The sequence below is a fragment of the Penicillium chermesinum genome (genome assembly GCF_028974085.1).
Source record: "Penicillium chermesinum strain IBT 19713 chromosome Unknown utg000009l:1.0-952002.0:1.0-954369.0, whole genome shotgun sequence".
Classification (NCBI taxonomy): domain Eukaryota; kingdom Fungi; phylum Ascomycota; class Eurotiomycetes; order Eurotiales; family Aspergillaceae; genus Penicillium; species Penicillium chermesinum.
Window position 1 is genome coordinate 282,224 of NW_026695319.1, and position 16,068 is coordinate 298,291.

General features: G+C 52.9%; 4 protein-coding genes across 4 annotated transcripts; 2 read left to right on the plus strand and 2 right to left on the minus strand.

Moving 5' to 3' along the window:
* Positions 1-903: 903 nt before the first annotated feature.
* N7468_010541 (uncharacterized protein) lies at positions 904-1,871 on the plus strand (the record flags this gene model as incomplete). The annotated part of the gene is made up of 2 exons (XM_058479836.1): positions 904-1,710; positions 1,806-1,871. The coding sequence occupies 2 exons, from the start codon at positions 904-906 to the stop codon at positions 1,869-1,871; spliced, it is 873 nt and encodes a 290-aa protein (XP_058325359.1).
* Positions 1,872-2,670: 799 nt separating this feature from the next.
* On the minus strand, positions 2,671-3,920 carry N7468_010542 (uncharacterized protein; the record flags this gene model as incomplete). The annotated part of the gene is made up of 3 exons (XM_058479837.1): positions 2,671-3,325; positions 3,481-3,540; positions 3,709-3,920. Coding segments are annotated over 3 exons (927 nt in total), but the record flags the coding sequence as incomplete, so codon positions are not given.
* A 2,465-nt stretch (positions 3,921-6,385) lies between these two features.
* N7468_010543 (putative signal transducer) lies at positions 6,386-8,733 on the minus strand (the record flags this gene model as incomplete). Its single annotated transcript, XM_058479838.1, has 2 exons — positions 6,386-7,387; positions 7,429-8,733. 2 exons carry the CDS (start codon positions 8,731-8,733, stop codon positions 6,386-6,388), a joined length of 2,307 nt encoding a protein of 768 aa, XP_058325361.1.
* A 3,364-nt stretch (positions 8,734-12,097) lies between these two features.
* N7468_010544 (putative RNA binding protein Jsn1) lies at positions 12,098-15,681 on the plus strand (the record flags this gene model as incomplete). Its single annotated transcript, XM_058479839.1, has 2 exons — positions 12,098-12,282; positions 12,357-15,681. 2 exons carry the CDS (start codon positions 12,098-12,100, stop codon positions 15,679-15,681), a joined length of 3,510 nt encoding a protein of 1,169 aa, XP_058325362.1.
* Positions 15,682-16,068: the final 387 nt, after the last annotated feature.

Genomic DNA, 16,068 nt, shown 5'->3' on the forward strand with positions numbered 1-16,068 from the left:
ACTCGGGGTTTCAACTCGGGGTTTCCAGGAGTCTGGCAAATCTGCATAGGATGACCACAATTACTCTGCTGTGACATTATCGGAGCTCTGAAAACTCTGCAAAATCAATATACGTCGCTACTGCGGCTAAAAGGTGGTAGGATCTGGCCGATCTCTCGTATTCATTGTGTGGAAGAGTGGGTTTTTCGCCGCTTTCACCACCAGACACGAAAAAAATAGTCAACTGACCATGAGAACAGCCGTGAATAACAGCCCAGCACCCACTGATGTATCCACTACGGAGTAGCTGTCATAACTATACCCCGTTGACTGGCAGGTGACTTGGCAGCCTTGGGCCAATAGCGCCGATCTCTTCAACCACGGACAGCTTCGAATCCCGGAACTATGGCGATCGGCACAACCCTGGAAGTATTAAAACAGTTTACATACAAACAATACAAGAGCCAATGGCGCATGCACGTACCCTACAAATGTGGTTTAGCGCAAAGGGAAGAGCAGTACTCGCTCTCAACCGTGCCCATCTAATATTCATATTTACGTCTTCACGACTTCTCAATGCCGGTGGAATCATGCCAATTAGATACCCCAATTGCTATCATCATCCATGATGGGGAATCCCCATCATGATGTTCTTTAAGGTTGGCGCTCCATACTCCAAATACTTTAACCTTGGAACCGCAGCTTTGTATACGAAACGCGCATTCCAGCACGCGTATCCAAGAATGCGTGCACCAAGTCCCAAATATACCCCTTGGGGAGACAGAAATGCGTTCTCGCCAATATGACCTCCATGTAATCCATCTTTACGGATTCTCCCAATCTTCTCTCCACCAACTACGCTTCCGACATCCAACTGCGCCTAGCTACCCTCTAACCAGCCAGCAACCGTGAAGCATCACCGAGATGCAGTACTCCCTCCTCGCCCTCTCGGCGGCCCTCCTAGCCACCTCAGGCTCCGCCCAAATGATGCCTATGCCTATCTCAAACGCCTATGCGCCCTCCGTGGAGTCCTTCCAGCCTACCCCAACCCCCATCTCAACCCCAGCCCAGGCCTCTCCAGCAAGCCCCATGTCCGCGTCTGCATCGGCCTCTTACAACCCGATGCTATACCAGCACTACTACCTGACCCCCAAAGCCAAGGTCAGCACATTCCACAAGATCGCCTCCTACTCAATGTCCGCCTCCATGTCCATCGCCGCCTCCGCCTCCGCTTCCGCCAGGCCGTCCTCTTCCAACCCAGCCCTGCATCACAGCATCGCCCACGCCGCCAACAGCCCCCACGGCATGCGCAAGCCCCACCCCAAGGAAGGCTTCCCCATGCCCGCGGGCCTCAGCGGCCTCCAGTCTACGCCAGACGTGGAGAGCTTCAATGGCGCAACAACCAAACACGGCGGCTACACCGGCGGCAACGGCAACGAGGAGAATATCTCTCATGACGGATCCCCCATGCCAGGGTACGGCCCGGATGTCCCTGCCGAACAGCCAATTCCTTACGCCTCGGACTCGTCGCTCCGGTCAGGGTCCGAGGGAGGCTTCGACATGGGCAATGTGCCCAGCGGCGGCATCGCGCCGGTGGACTCGATGAGTCCCGGCTCGGTCGTTGCGCCGGTAACCGGTGAGAAGCAGAGCCATGGGCTCGATTTGGGGAACTCGTTCTGTATGGGGACTTGCTTTGGTAGTAAAGAGGAGGCGAAGTGTCAGGCGCCCTATGTAAGTTCTTCTGTTTCTTTGTTTGTTTTTACCCTTTTTTTTCGTCCTTGTTAAGGGCTTCGAGTGCTAATCGTTTCTTCTTTTTTTCCCCGTAGACTTCGCCTTTGTATCAGGCTGGCCAGGGCTGTTGGTCTTGTTGCTTCACCTCTCCTGACTTTTAGGGGGGGTCGGGGGTGTCGTTGTATTGAGATTGATGCGCTCCTGTTGAGTTGTTACAGTGGGTTGGATGGTTTTGGTGGAAATTGATGCTTTTTCATTGGCGGAGGCCCTTCGCTCTTTTTTGGCTTGGGATATTGAGTGTGCTCCGTTGTTCGTGTATTCATATTCTCGTGGATTTATTGCGAAGGTATGTACTTTTCCTAAGGTTTTGGCAATCAATTCTGCGGCCTGGATCGACACCGCCGTTTTGCCGTTTTGCCGAGTACTAGTAGCTAGGGGTATTTTCTTCTAGTATGATCTACGCAGTAGTCAGGCCTCTGGAAATCACAGATCTCTCCAACTTCGCTTCCGAAAGTACTACTCCGTAGTGACGGGGAATATGAAAGGCCTCATTATCGAATCGATACGGTACTCAAACCGAACTTGGGCTTTCCGGGGCAACATCCATCTATCCGATTTGCTGGGCAATATGGCGCGGCCTTTAACCCCCTTTTCCTATCTTTCTCTATTTTTAGGGTAAAAAACCAATGCACATGCCAATGGCCACACTGGGGTCATAAAAATTTTCCAAGATTAAAGAAGTCTATTGGCCGGAAGCTAACACGTGAGAAGATGATCATTGTTTCAGCCCAATTCCAGCAATCCATCAGTCGTATATCGTCGGCCTCCGCTCGAGGTCCCAAAAAAGCAAGACAAGGGTTTGAAGATACGCAGAAGGGAAAATCCCACAATTCAGTTTTCATCTGAACAAGTGCCACAAAACACCATGAGATCCTCTTAATTACTCTAGACCCGCATACCAGACTGTCCAGCAGCCCTGGTCATAGTGATCGGCGCGGTCTTCTTGCGGGTCTCCCACGCAGCCTCATGGAAAGCCATGACACCGTTGTCCTTCTCCGTCACAGAGGCGACATGAGGAACGATGAGCTCAACGCTCTTGGGCGCCGAGAAGTAGCTGTGGTGGCGGGAGGGCAAGGGCCGCTGGGCAGCATTAGCCTCGTACATGGAGACGAGGTCATCCGAGGCAGTGCTGCTGAAAGACGAAGCGACGGTGGAAGGAGTGTGGGTGAGCGAGGGCACCGCGACAGCGCTCTCATGGCTGACCAGAGCGGGGAGGCTGGCGCTGCTGCGGCTTGGGCGGCGGATGAGCATGCTGTTGTCGCCGCCGTGGAAGTGGGACAAGTATGTCCAGGCATCCGACGAGGCCAGCGAGGTGCCGGCGCCACGGGCCGATATTAACGGCTTCCATTCCGTGGGGTCAAGATCTGACTTGGCATCGTGGGCGTCGGCGGGTATCCTGATGGCAGGGATAGGGCGTGTGGGAGTCATGGGCGCCACAATGGTTCGGGGAGAGAGGGGTGGAGAGGTTGGTGGAGACGTGGCTGCCATGGAGGACATATTGGTGACAGAAGGGAGAGAGGCAGAGAGAGGCTTGCAAGAGTCTTTTCTGCGGCAGCTAGAGCGGGTGTTAATAAGGGATGGAGAAGCTTTTTAGGGTTTGGTCGCGTGCGCGCTCATTTAGGAAAGAGGAAGGCTGGGGAGGAGGACATGGGGAGATCGGGGAGGGGCAAGACCCTAAAATAAGGATCACTAGTGAGACATCAGACATACCTTTCGCTGCAGTAGAGGAGGGAATTGTTGGGGACGGTGATCTGTTTCTCACACATGGCACTACGGAGACGGTGTTAGTTATTTTAAAACATTGAAGAAGGCTGATAAGCACAGCCGCACGGTCCAGGGAGACGGTATGCCAGGATGCCCCTGCAGGATGCAGAGATAAGAACCTTCAGGCCCTTCAGGTCCTTCAGGGTAAATATAGAAGAAATCTCTTTGACTTACCAGAAGTTGAGAAAACTGGCCGACATGTCGAACTCGGAGGCTTCCTCGTTGCAATCCTTGCTTCCCCTCGAATGCCCAGAATGACCACGGCCCAGCTTGGAGATGGACGGGTTCACAGCCGAAGTACCCCGTCGATGTAGGACAGGACGAGAGGACTTAGACTTAGAGGCATGAGGAGAAGAAGGAAAGCGACGGTGAGAAGATTGAGTCATATGGATGGCGGTGAAGCCGAATGGCTTCATTCAAATGCCTCACTATCTTATCTGGAGTGGAGCACAAAGGGGGAGCACAAAGTTGCGTGATTTAATTGCGTGTTGACCGTTTTGATTCTTGACCGCTAGGAATTTCGGGATCTTGCAGAAGAACTGGGCAACCAGTTTCTTTTTGTCCCCTTTTTTCCCCTTTCTAGAACCCCGCAAATATGTGCAAGATCTCGTCTAGGCTGATAAGCATTAGCAAGGGTATCACCACATCCCGGTTATCTACCCAGAGTGGGGGAGATAAGGATGAGACCAGCCAACAGGAAGGCTTCTAGAACAAGGAGGGCATACCAGAGAAGTCTATGGAAAATATGGCCGATAAAGGTGGCAATAGCTGGGAATGAAGCAAGGCAGGTCTTCTGTAAACAGAGGGGACCAGGGGCACTAGACCGTATAAATAACGAGAGAGCAGGACAAGAGAACGTGCGATGGAAGATGTTCTAGACTTCTGGGACGATCAAGTTCCCCACCACCTGCAGTGTGCCGGTACCACCTCCCAATCGCCCCCGGACGCCAATGAGGACCGCGTAATCCTCCAGGCCATAGCCGGGGCTGACTCAATTCCCCTTTACCCGCAAACGTCACCGCACGCCTTTGATTCTTCGCTATATTTATCTTCAGTGGATCTCTCGACATTCCCCATAGTCAGAGTTTTTATTTCTTAATTTTTTTTTTCCGGTTTTTTTTTTTCTTCGGTAGATTCATCCTACATTGCGCGGATAACCTTGGGGGTGTTGACCTTGGGGTTAACATTAACACTCGAGCCAACCTTGAGGGGGCCCCCCACTATGTACACAGCGCGTAGAAGCTGCAGCTTTTTTTTTTTCCTTGTTTGATCTCGCAGATGGGGGGGAGCTTATTTCCGGAGGAAGTCGGATCTGCCCAAGCGCTAGAGTACACAGTCCCAGATTCAGGATCGTGTACTCCGTACTCCGTACTTGCGTACCCTTCTGGAACTCTAACATTACGCCACATCACATCATGCCTTCCTGGGGTTTTCCCAGTTCAGGGCTCAAATGATGCAATAACAAAAAAAAGATTACTATTTGGTTGACGACATCTTCGGAACGAATGCACAGATAAACTTTCAGAATAAACTACCCCCATGACGCCATCCACAGATCTTTCAAGTTATAGGGCAGTCGGCAATCCGTGTAGGTACTAGAAGCCGTGAACGCCCTGGATTTCCCGCCTGGAGGACAAGCCACCGGAAAGTGCAGAGGTTCGAGAACCCCAAACGAGACACGGTGGAACCACCCCTCCAAAGTCCCCACCGCCAGGGTGACACGTCCTTGACACGTCGAGCCAAGTCCGTGCTTGGGAATCTAGAACTTGACTCCCCGTCCAGGCACTACTAGGCACCATCCTAAACGTCGATCTTCCGCTAGCCGAACTTCGCGTCGATGGAGATGCCCCTGTTTTCCAGGCCTGGGCCTTGCGAACCGCGCAATGCTAGGGCTCGGCAGATCGGACCACGTAACCAGCTACCAAACGCTGAAGAAGAAGGGAGAGAGTAAGAAAACAGACAAAAAAAGAAACAAGTGGAGCTGAGGGAAAATCAGTGGAGATCGGCTGTCATGGAGGGGTTGACAGGGTCCACGATGAGGCCAGTGTCGCATCCCACGACAACCCTCCTCCCTTCGCGACGGTGAGGCCTGTCTTCTGGAACCGATCGATGTGAAGTCTCGATCAACGGTTCTATGAATAGAGGGTGCTGGCGAATACCATGACATCAAGGCTGGATACGATATACGAGAATGGTGTCTAGAGCTGGTCCGGCGGCTACGGTTCGGTGAAATTTGAGCCGGTGGGAGACGGTTGAAATTGCTCCTTCTCTCCACTGCCGAATAACTAGAGACGATTGCCGAGCTGGTCTAGTGGCAAAACAGAGAGTGTGTTTCGTTGGACGGAGGCGCTGTACGAGGCGGCACAGAGATAAGGCACAATAGCGTTGCAGCTATATAAAAATGCGCCGCCTCATACGATGAAGATGAGACGGACATCGTCAGGTTCAAACTGATAAGAGCTAAACAATAGACCTCGGGACGGCTATTTATGGATAGGGAAGGCGACCACGGTTACCTCCCGGTAAGCGACGGAAGGCCCAGTTGTACAAGCGACCTCGGACAATGGGCTGCTCTGTATGAGGCAATGAGTGCTGAGGAAACTACGATTAAGTTTGGCTTCTGCCAGCGGCTGCCTCGGAGCTGTGACAGTGACAGCGCGAATTGAGTTTGAACTGACACTTGGACAGAGTTGGACAGAGTTTGACAGAGTTTTCGTGTGAGATGCCCACTGAGTCAATGATATCAAGTGGGGCCGGGATGATGTTGAAGGACTTTGGAGCTTCTAAACTGAATGGGTATCTATTGTGACATATCATACTAGTACATGCATGCGTCGCTGGCTCGGCCCGTTTACGAATCGACGTCCATTGGCTCGGTCGGAGCAGCCGGCTTCTTGCGCGGTTCGGACGTCTCTGCAGCTTCGGTTGTCGTGGGTTCTTTTGATTCGGGCCCCTCGCTCAGCTCTTTCTCCCCTCCGAGGAACCGGGCAGGAACTCCACGCGCTGCTGTCTCGCCAGGCCCCACGAAGCAGCCGAGCATCGAACTCCAGATGTACCCCTCCGACATGATACGTCGGATCTGGCCATAGGCGTAGGAATTGGCATAGGGCAGTGCCGTTTCAGGATCCCGATACCGGGATGGGAGGGAGGTGATGACACACAGGGAGGAGGATATTTCTAGCAAATAATTAGTTTCCTGGCTATCTTCCGCGAATTCACGAATCGGTGCGGGACACATACTGGTAAGTCTCGGGGGCTTTCGGGCATTGAAGTACATGCTATACTTCTTGCTATGGGCGGTCCGATCGTCAAAGTTCTCGAGGATCGTCAAGTTGCGGCCTGTGTACTCGATGACAGGTGGAGGTGCCGGGACTTCTGGTTGCATAGATGCCTCATTAACCACGGGTGGCTGACTTGGCACCAGTGCGCCAGGGCCATCTGCTTGTGCTGTGATAGCATTATTTTGGGCAGGCGCGGCAGGCGTTGGCGTGGTGGTCTGAGGAGCTTGGAGGGTTTGAGCGTTATGAGGGGTTGGAGGGGCCTGAGAGACCGGCGGGGCAGTTGGAGTATCAGACGGTGTAACCTGCACTGGCAAATCCCCAGTGGCATTCAATGTAGACTTGGTCTGGGTGGTTTCCCCGGCCGTTTCAGTTAGATTGTCTGGTACCCTGGCGCTTGGTGGAGAACCGGTCGTTGGTGGGAGTTCTTTCGCCTTGGCGGCTTCGGCGGTGTTGGACTCTGAGCGAGTCGCATCAATCTCCATAGAATCCACTTTTCCCGCCGGGTCCTTCTCCCCAGAGGGGATATTGGCAAGGGGTTTCTCGGAGGCATCGCGCTCGTTACGGGTGACAATCTCCACAGTTGGCAAGGGTGACCCTCCGGGGACATACGTACAGGCTCTGAGGGACCTTCCTCGGCAACCTTGGTTTCTTCCTTCTCTGGGACAACTGGCGGTAACGGTTCGGAGGCCTTCTCGCCCTGCGACTCCTTCTGCGTCTCCTCTATGTTCCTTTTGTCCGCCTGCTTGCCCTCCGGCTCTTCTTGCTGGTGGTTGGTAGAGACTGAAGGAGATGCCGTGACTGGATGTATAGACTCATCTGTGGGTGGGTTTGGTGTTGGCATAGAAGCTGCGGCCGTCGAACCACCCACTGCTGGGGACTGTTCGCCTGGAGGAACAGCTGAGGAATCTGCTTGTGGAACAGGGCCTGGAATTGGGGTCGTTGTTGGACCTGGAGTACCTTGAGGCAAGCCTTCCTCCGCTGGTGCTGGCGCTGGCGTTGGCACTGGCACGGATGCCTTGTCTTCCTTTTCGGACTTCTTTTTCTTCGTAGTATCCTTCTCCGGCTTCGATTTGATTTCTGCCTTGCCTACTCGAATGAGACGACCGTTTGCCCACGTAGCCAATCCGCTCCAGTAGGATATGACGGGCCCCTCCAGACGGCGGTTTTGAAGAGCTTCGATCTTGGCCCGTCGCTCATCTGCCTTTCGCCTCTCGGCTTGTTCCCATCGGTTCAAACTCTTGCTGTTGAGACGCTCGATGCGTGCCGCTTCCGCGAGATGGTCTTCCTGGGTCATTGCTTTCGGCTTGAGGTGAGCCTTGCGCTTCTCTGCCTCCTTCATTGTTGCAATAATGCGAATGCGCTTCTCCTGGCTATCCTTCAAGCGGGCATGTGTCATTTCCTTGTTAACCATGGTCTGCCGACGCGATGATGACCGCGTGGGTCCATCTTCGACCGTAGGTATCCAAGAGATTCGTTCCGACTTCTTCTTCGGGCGGGGAGGAACTGAAACGGACGAAACGGCGGTGGGATCGATCTTGACGCGCTTGCGCAAGGTTTGGAATCGGAGGTCGTTTTGTGCCCGACGCTTTTTGCGCTCTGCCTTCTGTAACTCCTTCTCGCCTTCGTAGTCATTTGTCGCGTTCGGTCCTTGATCATCCTCGTCTGAGGAGGAGTCGAGCGCTTCGTCCTCCTCATCGGCTCCGTCGGCCTCTGCCGCAAAGTCATTGTCATCCTCCACCTCCTCGAAAAGTAGGGTCAAGTCGTCATCGGCCGCAGCTTCGATCAGGGCGGACATGTGCGTTCCTGCCGTGCTTCGCTTGGCACGTCCTTGTACCAGTGATTCGACTGCAACTTCCTCGGCCTCATCTTCCGAAGACTGAAAGCCTGATGAAGGCTCTGCTTCCGGGCCGTCGGCCATTGTGAACGATTCGAAGTGGGCGCTGTGGTTGCAGAGAGCAACTCTGTGATGAGTAGATGATCAAGCCTATTGTGTATAACGGCTCTGACATCAGAATTTTGGTATACTAGTATAAAAGATGATGTAGGAGAGTAGGATGGGTATCTGCCAACATGATTTTGGAGATGGTTGCGGAGGACAAACGCGACACACCGAGCCGCGACAGACAAATGGTGATTTGTATGCCTCAGGCCGTCAATCCTCTTTCAGTCTAATGGTCCGTACCAAGTTTTGATGTATTGAACGCGAATTGTTAAATCTATGAGATATTTGTTGCTAGATTCCCTCGGTAGTTATGGTAGATGGGCTGATAACAGGGAGAGAGTTCCATCCCTTAGGAAGGTTGTGGCAGATATACAATTCCCGCCGTCTACGCCAAGGAAATCCCTCACAAGCTCTCACGCTTGGGAGACGAAACCCCAACTAAAACGTATTCTGATGGGTTGACTATGTGCTCTGCATAGCTTGTGTGCTCTTGCTTATATAGAGTGTGGTCTTGATACCAGAGTCGAGGTCAGACCGATAAAATTTGCGAAGGCCTTCTGACAGATCCTGGACATTGGCGGGAAAATCTCACACTTGAATGATAATCATGCGCTTGAATTAGTGGGTATCATATGGCTGCCCCTGCCCTGGCTCAAGCTCATGATTTCGCTGACTCGTAGAACCAAATATTTATGCACAGATTTTTGGTTGTCTTGATACAAGAGTAACAATCTAATTGTCCTCGCGGCCGACCCCGGTCTATCTTCGAAGGTTGAGTAGAACACTTCTTACTAACTCTTGTTGTCGAGTGAGTGGTGGTGAGAAGACGACGTAGGAACGCCAATGACAATTACAGGCGAACACGTTCTCGTTTCTGTTTTAACAAAAAGAAAAGAAAAAAGAAAAATAAAAGGAGGGAGAAAAAAGTACGCCAAAAAGATGGTCCCAGAGGGGGTCGAACCCTCGACTTTCACGTGCCGATAAACTTTCGTATTATTAGCATGACACTCTAACCAACTGAGTTATGGAACCATTTGATAGTAGAGCTTCCAGCTGTTTACAACATACCCTTGTGTACTATCGATGGTCTAATCCCAAAAAGCTTAACAGTCTAAAAATGGCCTCTTATAAGTACTGTCGCAATAACCTTGCATCAACACATTGGATGTCCGACATGACGCAGTTTGCGCGAGGGCTTGTACAGTTCCTAACGCATGCGTTGAAAGCTTGAGCTCTTCTTAATATGCTATCGAATGAAGGCTTTGACATGCACGTTGGTCTTGGGCGTGGTGGCTTGCTTGCACGAATGTAAATATGTCTCCAGCTTTGAGGACTTTTATTTACACTCCCAGAGCCAGACTTATTATCGATTGAATCCTCCATGCCCGTACCAGAAAATGGATGCCAAACTAGCTCGTCAATAATTCCATACTTCTAATACTCCAAGTTCCAAGATTCAGCTAGTCCCAAAAGCATAGTATTCTACTAGCCTTCAAAGTTCTGGCAATACTGGCCTTGACCCAGCAAGGCAATGCGGGGCTACTTAAATGATTTGAATACCCTCCGCCATGGGAAAGCGTATGGTGCCTAGCCATCTACGAACGGCATATTAGAAAGATCCGCGAAATCCTTTGATCCAGGCAGATATTTAGTGGCACCCCACTACCCCCCTCATCCCGGGGCTTCCGTGCAGAAGCAACCGAGAATCGCCCGACACTGGAACAGACCTTGGAATACCAGTACAGATAGATAGTCGAGACATTTCATCCAGAGGCGAATAAGGGATGACATCTGGCACATACAGATCAAAGACGTGAAGTCCCCGAAATCCCGGGAGTAGATCAAGAAGGACACGTACCTGATCCATCCCTTGCGCGCACCACTCACAAACCAGCTCGGACGCCGCGGTTTCGGATCAGCATCAGGGCGGCTCCCCTTGCAGGCTTACAAGGGAATCGTGCCAGCAGGTATGATAGAGTGAAAGTCTGACTTGGACCGTGTGCTTAGCCTTTTAGATTCTATAAGACGTATCAGCATGCGGGGCGGTCGGTTGATTTCCAATGTCTGCTTAACAGCATTCCAAGCCAGACAACGTATGTAGCGCTTGGGCTTCTAGGGGGAGGGGCAATGGGCTCTTGTTAGCCGGGAGGGTTGAACCTCAGGGCATAAATCAATATTGGCATCCCTAAGTCCCGGGTAGAGTCCCGAGTCTCGAACAGCAATGACATCGTTGGGGCTGTGTGAAACTCCACTCTATTTGCAGAAGATGCCGGGCCCTCCAAGCTGAACAAATCGACCAGTTCCTGGGATATGTATTATTGTAATTCACGTAGTCCGCGCGCAGCGCTGGGGGGAAAGGGGAATGTGTAGCAAGTAAGCCAAACAATTGAATTGTGGGAAACGGAAAGTGAAGCTGAGGAAGGAGCCTCTCCACCAACCACAACCAACTAACTCCTCGACATCCGACTCCCCTTCACTTCCCTTCTCTCCCACCTTCCGTGACTTTCAGTTCGCCTTCGCTTTCTTCTCTTTCACTTCTGTATTCTTACCCTGCGATTCTCGGGTTAGTCGTTGGACGCGCTTCACTGGTTCTCGGGTCCCTCTTGCCGGAGCCGCGCAAACTAATCCGCGCCATCCAGCCACCTCGATCCCTTCGACCCTCCGTTGCTTCTTTTTTTCCCATCGCTCCGAGTGCTCTGTTGCTGCAATTTCATTCTCGCTTTCATTTGCTTCCTGACAAATTTATGCATCGACCCCAGTCAACCTAGACGATTCCGCCGACACGGAGGGTTTGCAGCTATCTGTCTTGGTTTTGGCCTGCGGACCGGAACTTCACACACACATAGAATTGTCCTCGTGCGATACCTATCCTCTCATCTACGGTGAGCATTTCCTTGAGAAGGCCATTCCACAGGCCGCAATGCCCTCGCTTCACTCTTCCACTTTGACAATTTGCTTTGTCAACCCCTCCCCCCCATTTTTTGTGCCTGCTGCCCCTTCCCCTCAACCTGCCACAAACATCTACCTCCACTCCCGCAAATCCCGCCAACGCTCATTGTTTTCCTCTCCTTACTCCAGGTCTTACGTCTGATCCTTCCTTTTCAACCCATTTGAAACCCACCGCTCTTCCTGCTCTCCCTTGACAGCTCGGCCCTCACGAAGCCTACACATGGTGCCGGTTCCGTACATCCTCTTCTAAGCAGAAGATCCGGACTCCGAGAGCTGACACGGCTCATAACTACGATAGCACCATCAAGTGGGAGGAATTCACATCTCTCTCTTGCTGCGAGGCTGAAGGCTATACTCTATCAATCGTTGGTCTAACGACCTGGAAGGCCAAATGAACTTTAACTACATCCCTACAACGCAGCCCATGTCGGGTACATCAACGGGGCGCAGTTCGCCCAGCGACCTGGCAGGATCAAATTCTTCACGGACGCATTTTAGCTCTACCGGTTCGATTGGCTCTGCGCGACTTGGGGCTGGATCCCCATCTGAGATGGGGACGCGCCTGTACTCGAAGCGGTAAGCTCGCTCATCCCCCGATGAGATATCCAGCCAAAGAAACAAAGGTTTGCTAATAATTGATCATTCCATAGGGCCCGTGAGATCCAAGCACAGGAAGGCGTCGGCCCTAGTATTTGGGGCCCGCCGACCAGTGGCCACTCAACCCCGCTTCGCGAAAACATCCCCGAGTCACCTAGCCAGGATAGCTTCCCCGATTTGATCCCTCCGTCCAGTGGGACGGCTTCAAACTCTGGGCGCAGAGCTCGAGCAGGCACCGTGCCCTCCCGATTCCCGCCCATGGGCACCCTCAACGAGATGGAACTCCAGCAGCCGTTCATGTCGCAGACGTCCCGTCCAACGCCTTCTACGAGTCCGTTCCGTCCTCCTGGAATGTCCGGCTTAGACACAGGTGTGAAGGTCAATAGTTCAGCAGCTCCACCAAACCCCGCGTCGCTGTCGCGCCTTCGGGCTGGTTCGATGCCCCAGAGAACCACCCTGTTGAACTCGGGTAATCCTTTTGGCCCTTCGTTGTTTTCATCAAATTGGTCGACGGGACGCGAACGGGCTACAACCTTGACGAGCATTCGATCTTCCGAAGGTCCTACCTCTCCGAGCCAATCTTCATTCTCTGGCGGTGGCTTGGCAGACAGCGATGTCAAGACACTGGATTATTTGGGCCTTGCCGAGACCCCTCAGCAACCCCGGGCCACTCTTGCACGCCCTTCGATGGAAGCCCTCCTTCAACAGCAACAAGCCTCTACATTGCCCCCACTCTTGGCCGAGCTGGCGATGATGAAGAATAATAATCGCATTCGCTCGTATTCCGTAAATGCCAAGGAGAAATACGCGGATGACGAGGACATGGAATATGAGAATCGTTACGCGCATGCTCCTTCGGGTACACTTACCCCGAACGCCGCTGCAACAGCCGCTCAGCTGGCTGCAACCCAGGCTCAAATCCACCAGCACAATCTGGCCGTCCAGGCCTTTGCTAATCATGCTTCAGCCAGCCGTCCTCGTGCTCGCACGGCTGGTATTCTAGAAGCTCCCCCCCAGCGATCCTCTATTCGACCTTACATCACTGGGCCTTCGCGACTTGATAACAGTTTCAGCTCGGCAGACTTGCTTGCAGAGAACAGCGAATACGAGGAATTGACCGATGCGGTTCTTTCTATGCATCTCGGTGGAGCCAGTGGCTCGGCCCTGGGATTGCGGGCTACTGGTGAGATGGCAGACGAGAACAACCAAGATGGGCCGACTCGCGCGCTCTGGATCGGCAGTATTCCTGTGTCCACGACAGTGACTTCTCTGGAAGCCATCTTCCGCCTGTACGGCAACATTGAGTCGACCCGGGTGCTAACTCATAAGAACTGTGGTTTTGTCAATTTCGAGCGTTTGGAGTCCGCAGTTCAGGCCAAACAAGTTCTGAATGGCAAAGAAATCTTTCCTGGCGCAGGTCCCGTGCGCATTGGCTATGCTAAGGTCCCCGGCGTGTCTGCCACTGGCACACCAGGTGCCAATGGAATCCAATCTTCTCCTACACCTGATCCAAACTTCAAGTCTAATGTCGGTTCGGCAGATGACACCGACCGAGCTGACTCCCACGGTGCCATTCCTCAAATTCCGGCGCTGCCTGAGCTCCTTCCTGAGATGATCAATATCGTCAAGGAGTTTGGTGCGAACGAGGAAGACACCCGGCACATCACAGATACTATCCAGAATGCGATTGCATTCCAGGCATATGAAGATGAGATCCCCCCCGTTGCAGAATCCAGCCAGACCCGCATGTTTGATGCGCCCCGTCTGCGTGATATTCGCAAGCGCATTGACAACGGTGCTTGCTCTGTTCAGGAGATAGAAGAAACCGCCGGGGCAATGCTTCCCGAAATCGTTGAGTTATCTTCTGACTATCTCGGTAACACCGTAGTACAAAAGCTTTTCGAGTTCTGCTCGGAAACTACCAAGGAGCAGATGCTCTCTCAGATTGCACCTCATCTTGCTGAGATTGGCGTGCATAAGAATGGCACATGGGCTGCACAGAAGATTATCGATGTCGCCAAGACACCCGCGCAGATGGAAGCTATTGTCGAGGCGCTTCGCCCCTACGCCGTGCCCCTCTTCCTCGACCAGTATGGTAATTATGTTCTCCAATGCTGCCTGCGATTCGGCGCTCCCTTCAACGACTTCATCTTTGAGAGCATGCTCAGTCGCATGTGGGAGGTTGCCCAGGGCCGATTCGGTGCTCGGGCTATGCGTGCCTGCCTTGAAAGCCATCACGCTACGAAAGACCAGCAGCGGACACTCGCGGCTGCCATTGCCCTCCACAGCGTGCAGCTGGCTACCAACGCCAACGGAGCACTGCTTCTCACCTGGTTCCTTGACACCTGTACATTTCCTCGCCGCCGCACAGTTCTCGCGCCTCGACTGGTTCCTCATCTCGTTCACCTGTGCACCCACAAGGTGGCCTATCTTACCGTGCTCAAGGTCATCAACCAGCGTAACGAGGCAGAAGCCCGGGACATTGTGCTGAAGGCCCTCTTCTTCAGTCCTGGCGATGAAGTCCTAGAGAAGATCCTGAGTGACCAGACCTCTGGTGCCACCTTGATCTTCAAGGTCTTGACTACTCCGTTCTTTGATGAGGGCATGCGGGCGGAGGTGGTGAAGAACGTGTCTAAAGTTTTGATTAAACTGAAGGCTTCTCCCAGCCAAGGATACAAGCGTTTGATGGACGAAGTGGGTCTTTCGTCGCGCGGTGGTGGACGTGAGCACCACCACAACCGGGATCATGCAGCAAGTCATGCCTCTACCCCGGAGAGGTCGCAGCACCGCCAGTCATCCCGCCATGGAAGTGCAAACTTCCCTTCGCAGCCGCCCCTGGATAGACCATTCGGCAGCCAATTTGCACCAAACGTGCTCGGACAAAATCCAGATGGCTCACGACCCATCTCTGCCGACCAGAACAATCTTTCTCTGGACGGATATTCAAACAATGGCATGAACGGATTCGGTAACCCCCTCACCGGCCTTGGCAACATGAACAATGGCGTGTTCCAAGATCCAGTGGCTCCTCTCACTCCACAGCAACTGCAGTATCAGACCTACATCGCCGCCCAGGGTCGGGGCGTGTCTCCGGGTGGTATGTATTCGGGTATGCCGGGTGCCAGCTTTGGCTACCCTACCGGCTCAGCCTCTTTTGAGAACCTGCGTTCTATGTCTGCCCAGCAGGCACCCCAGCTGTCGGGACCCAACCCTCTGCTAGGCCAATCCAACTATCCTCCGCAACAATTTAGCCCAGTGATGCCGTCTGCTCAGATGTACCCATACCCTCCGCAGTACTATGGCCAAGCACAATCTGTGCAGGGACAGCCGGGCGGAGGTCGACGTGGACGGGCAAGTCTACCCCTTCTGTGCCGATAAAGTGGCTTCTTCGCAGCAGCTTTGACTGACCTTGCCAGCGCTGATCTATGCATATGTTTTTAATCGAGTTCTCCTGCTTCCCTCTACATGTACAAATTCATTTTCTCGCTTCATTTTCTTTTCTTTTCTTTTCTTTTCTAATTGCTGTTTATCATGGAGATCGAGCGGGTTATCTAGCTATCTGCGTTGCGGTTTGAATCTTCCCTCTCGCCTGATCGAACGCTGGATCGGTGATCGGCCACGTAGGGAGGTTTGACCGAGTTCTGGGGAAGGGGACTGGGGTAAAAAAAGTCTGGTGTCTAAAGGGGAGACATGTATCTTCATGGAGCCACTTTCAATGACCATGTATTTTCGATTTAACGGCCATAGGGCGTCCTTTCTTGTTTT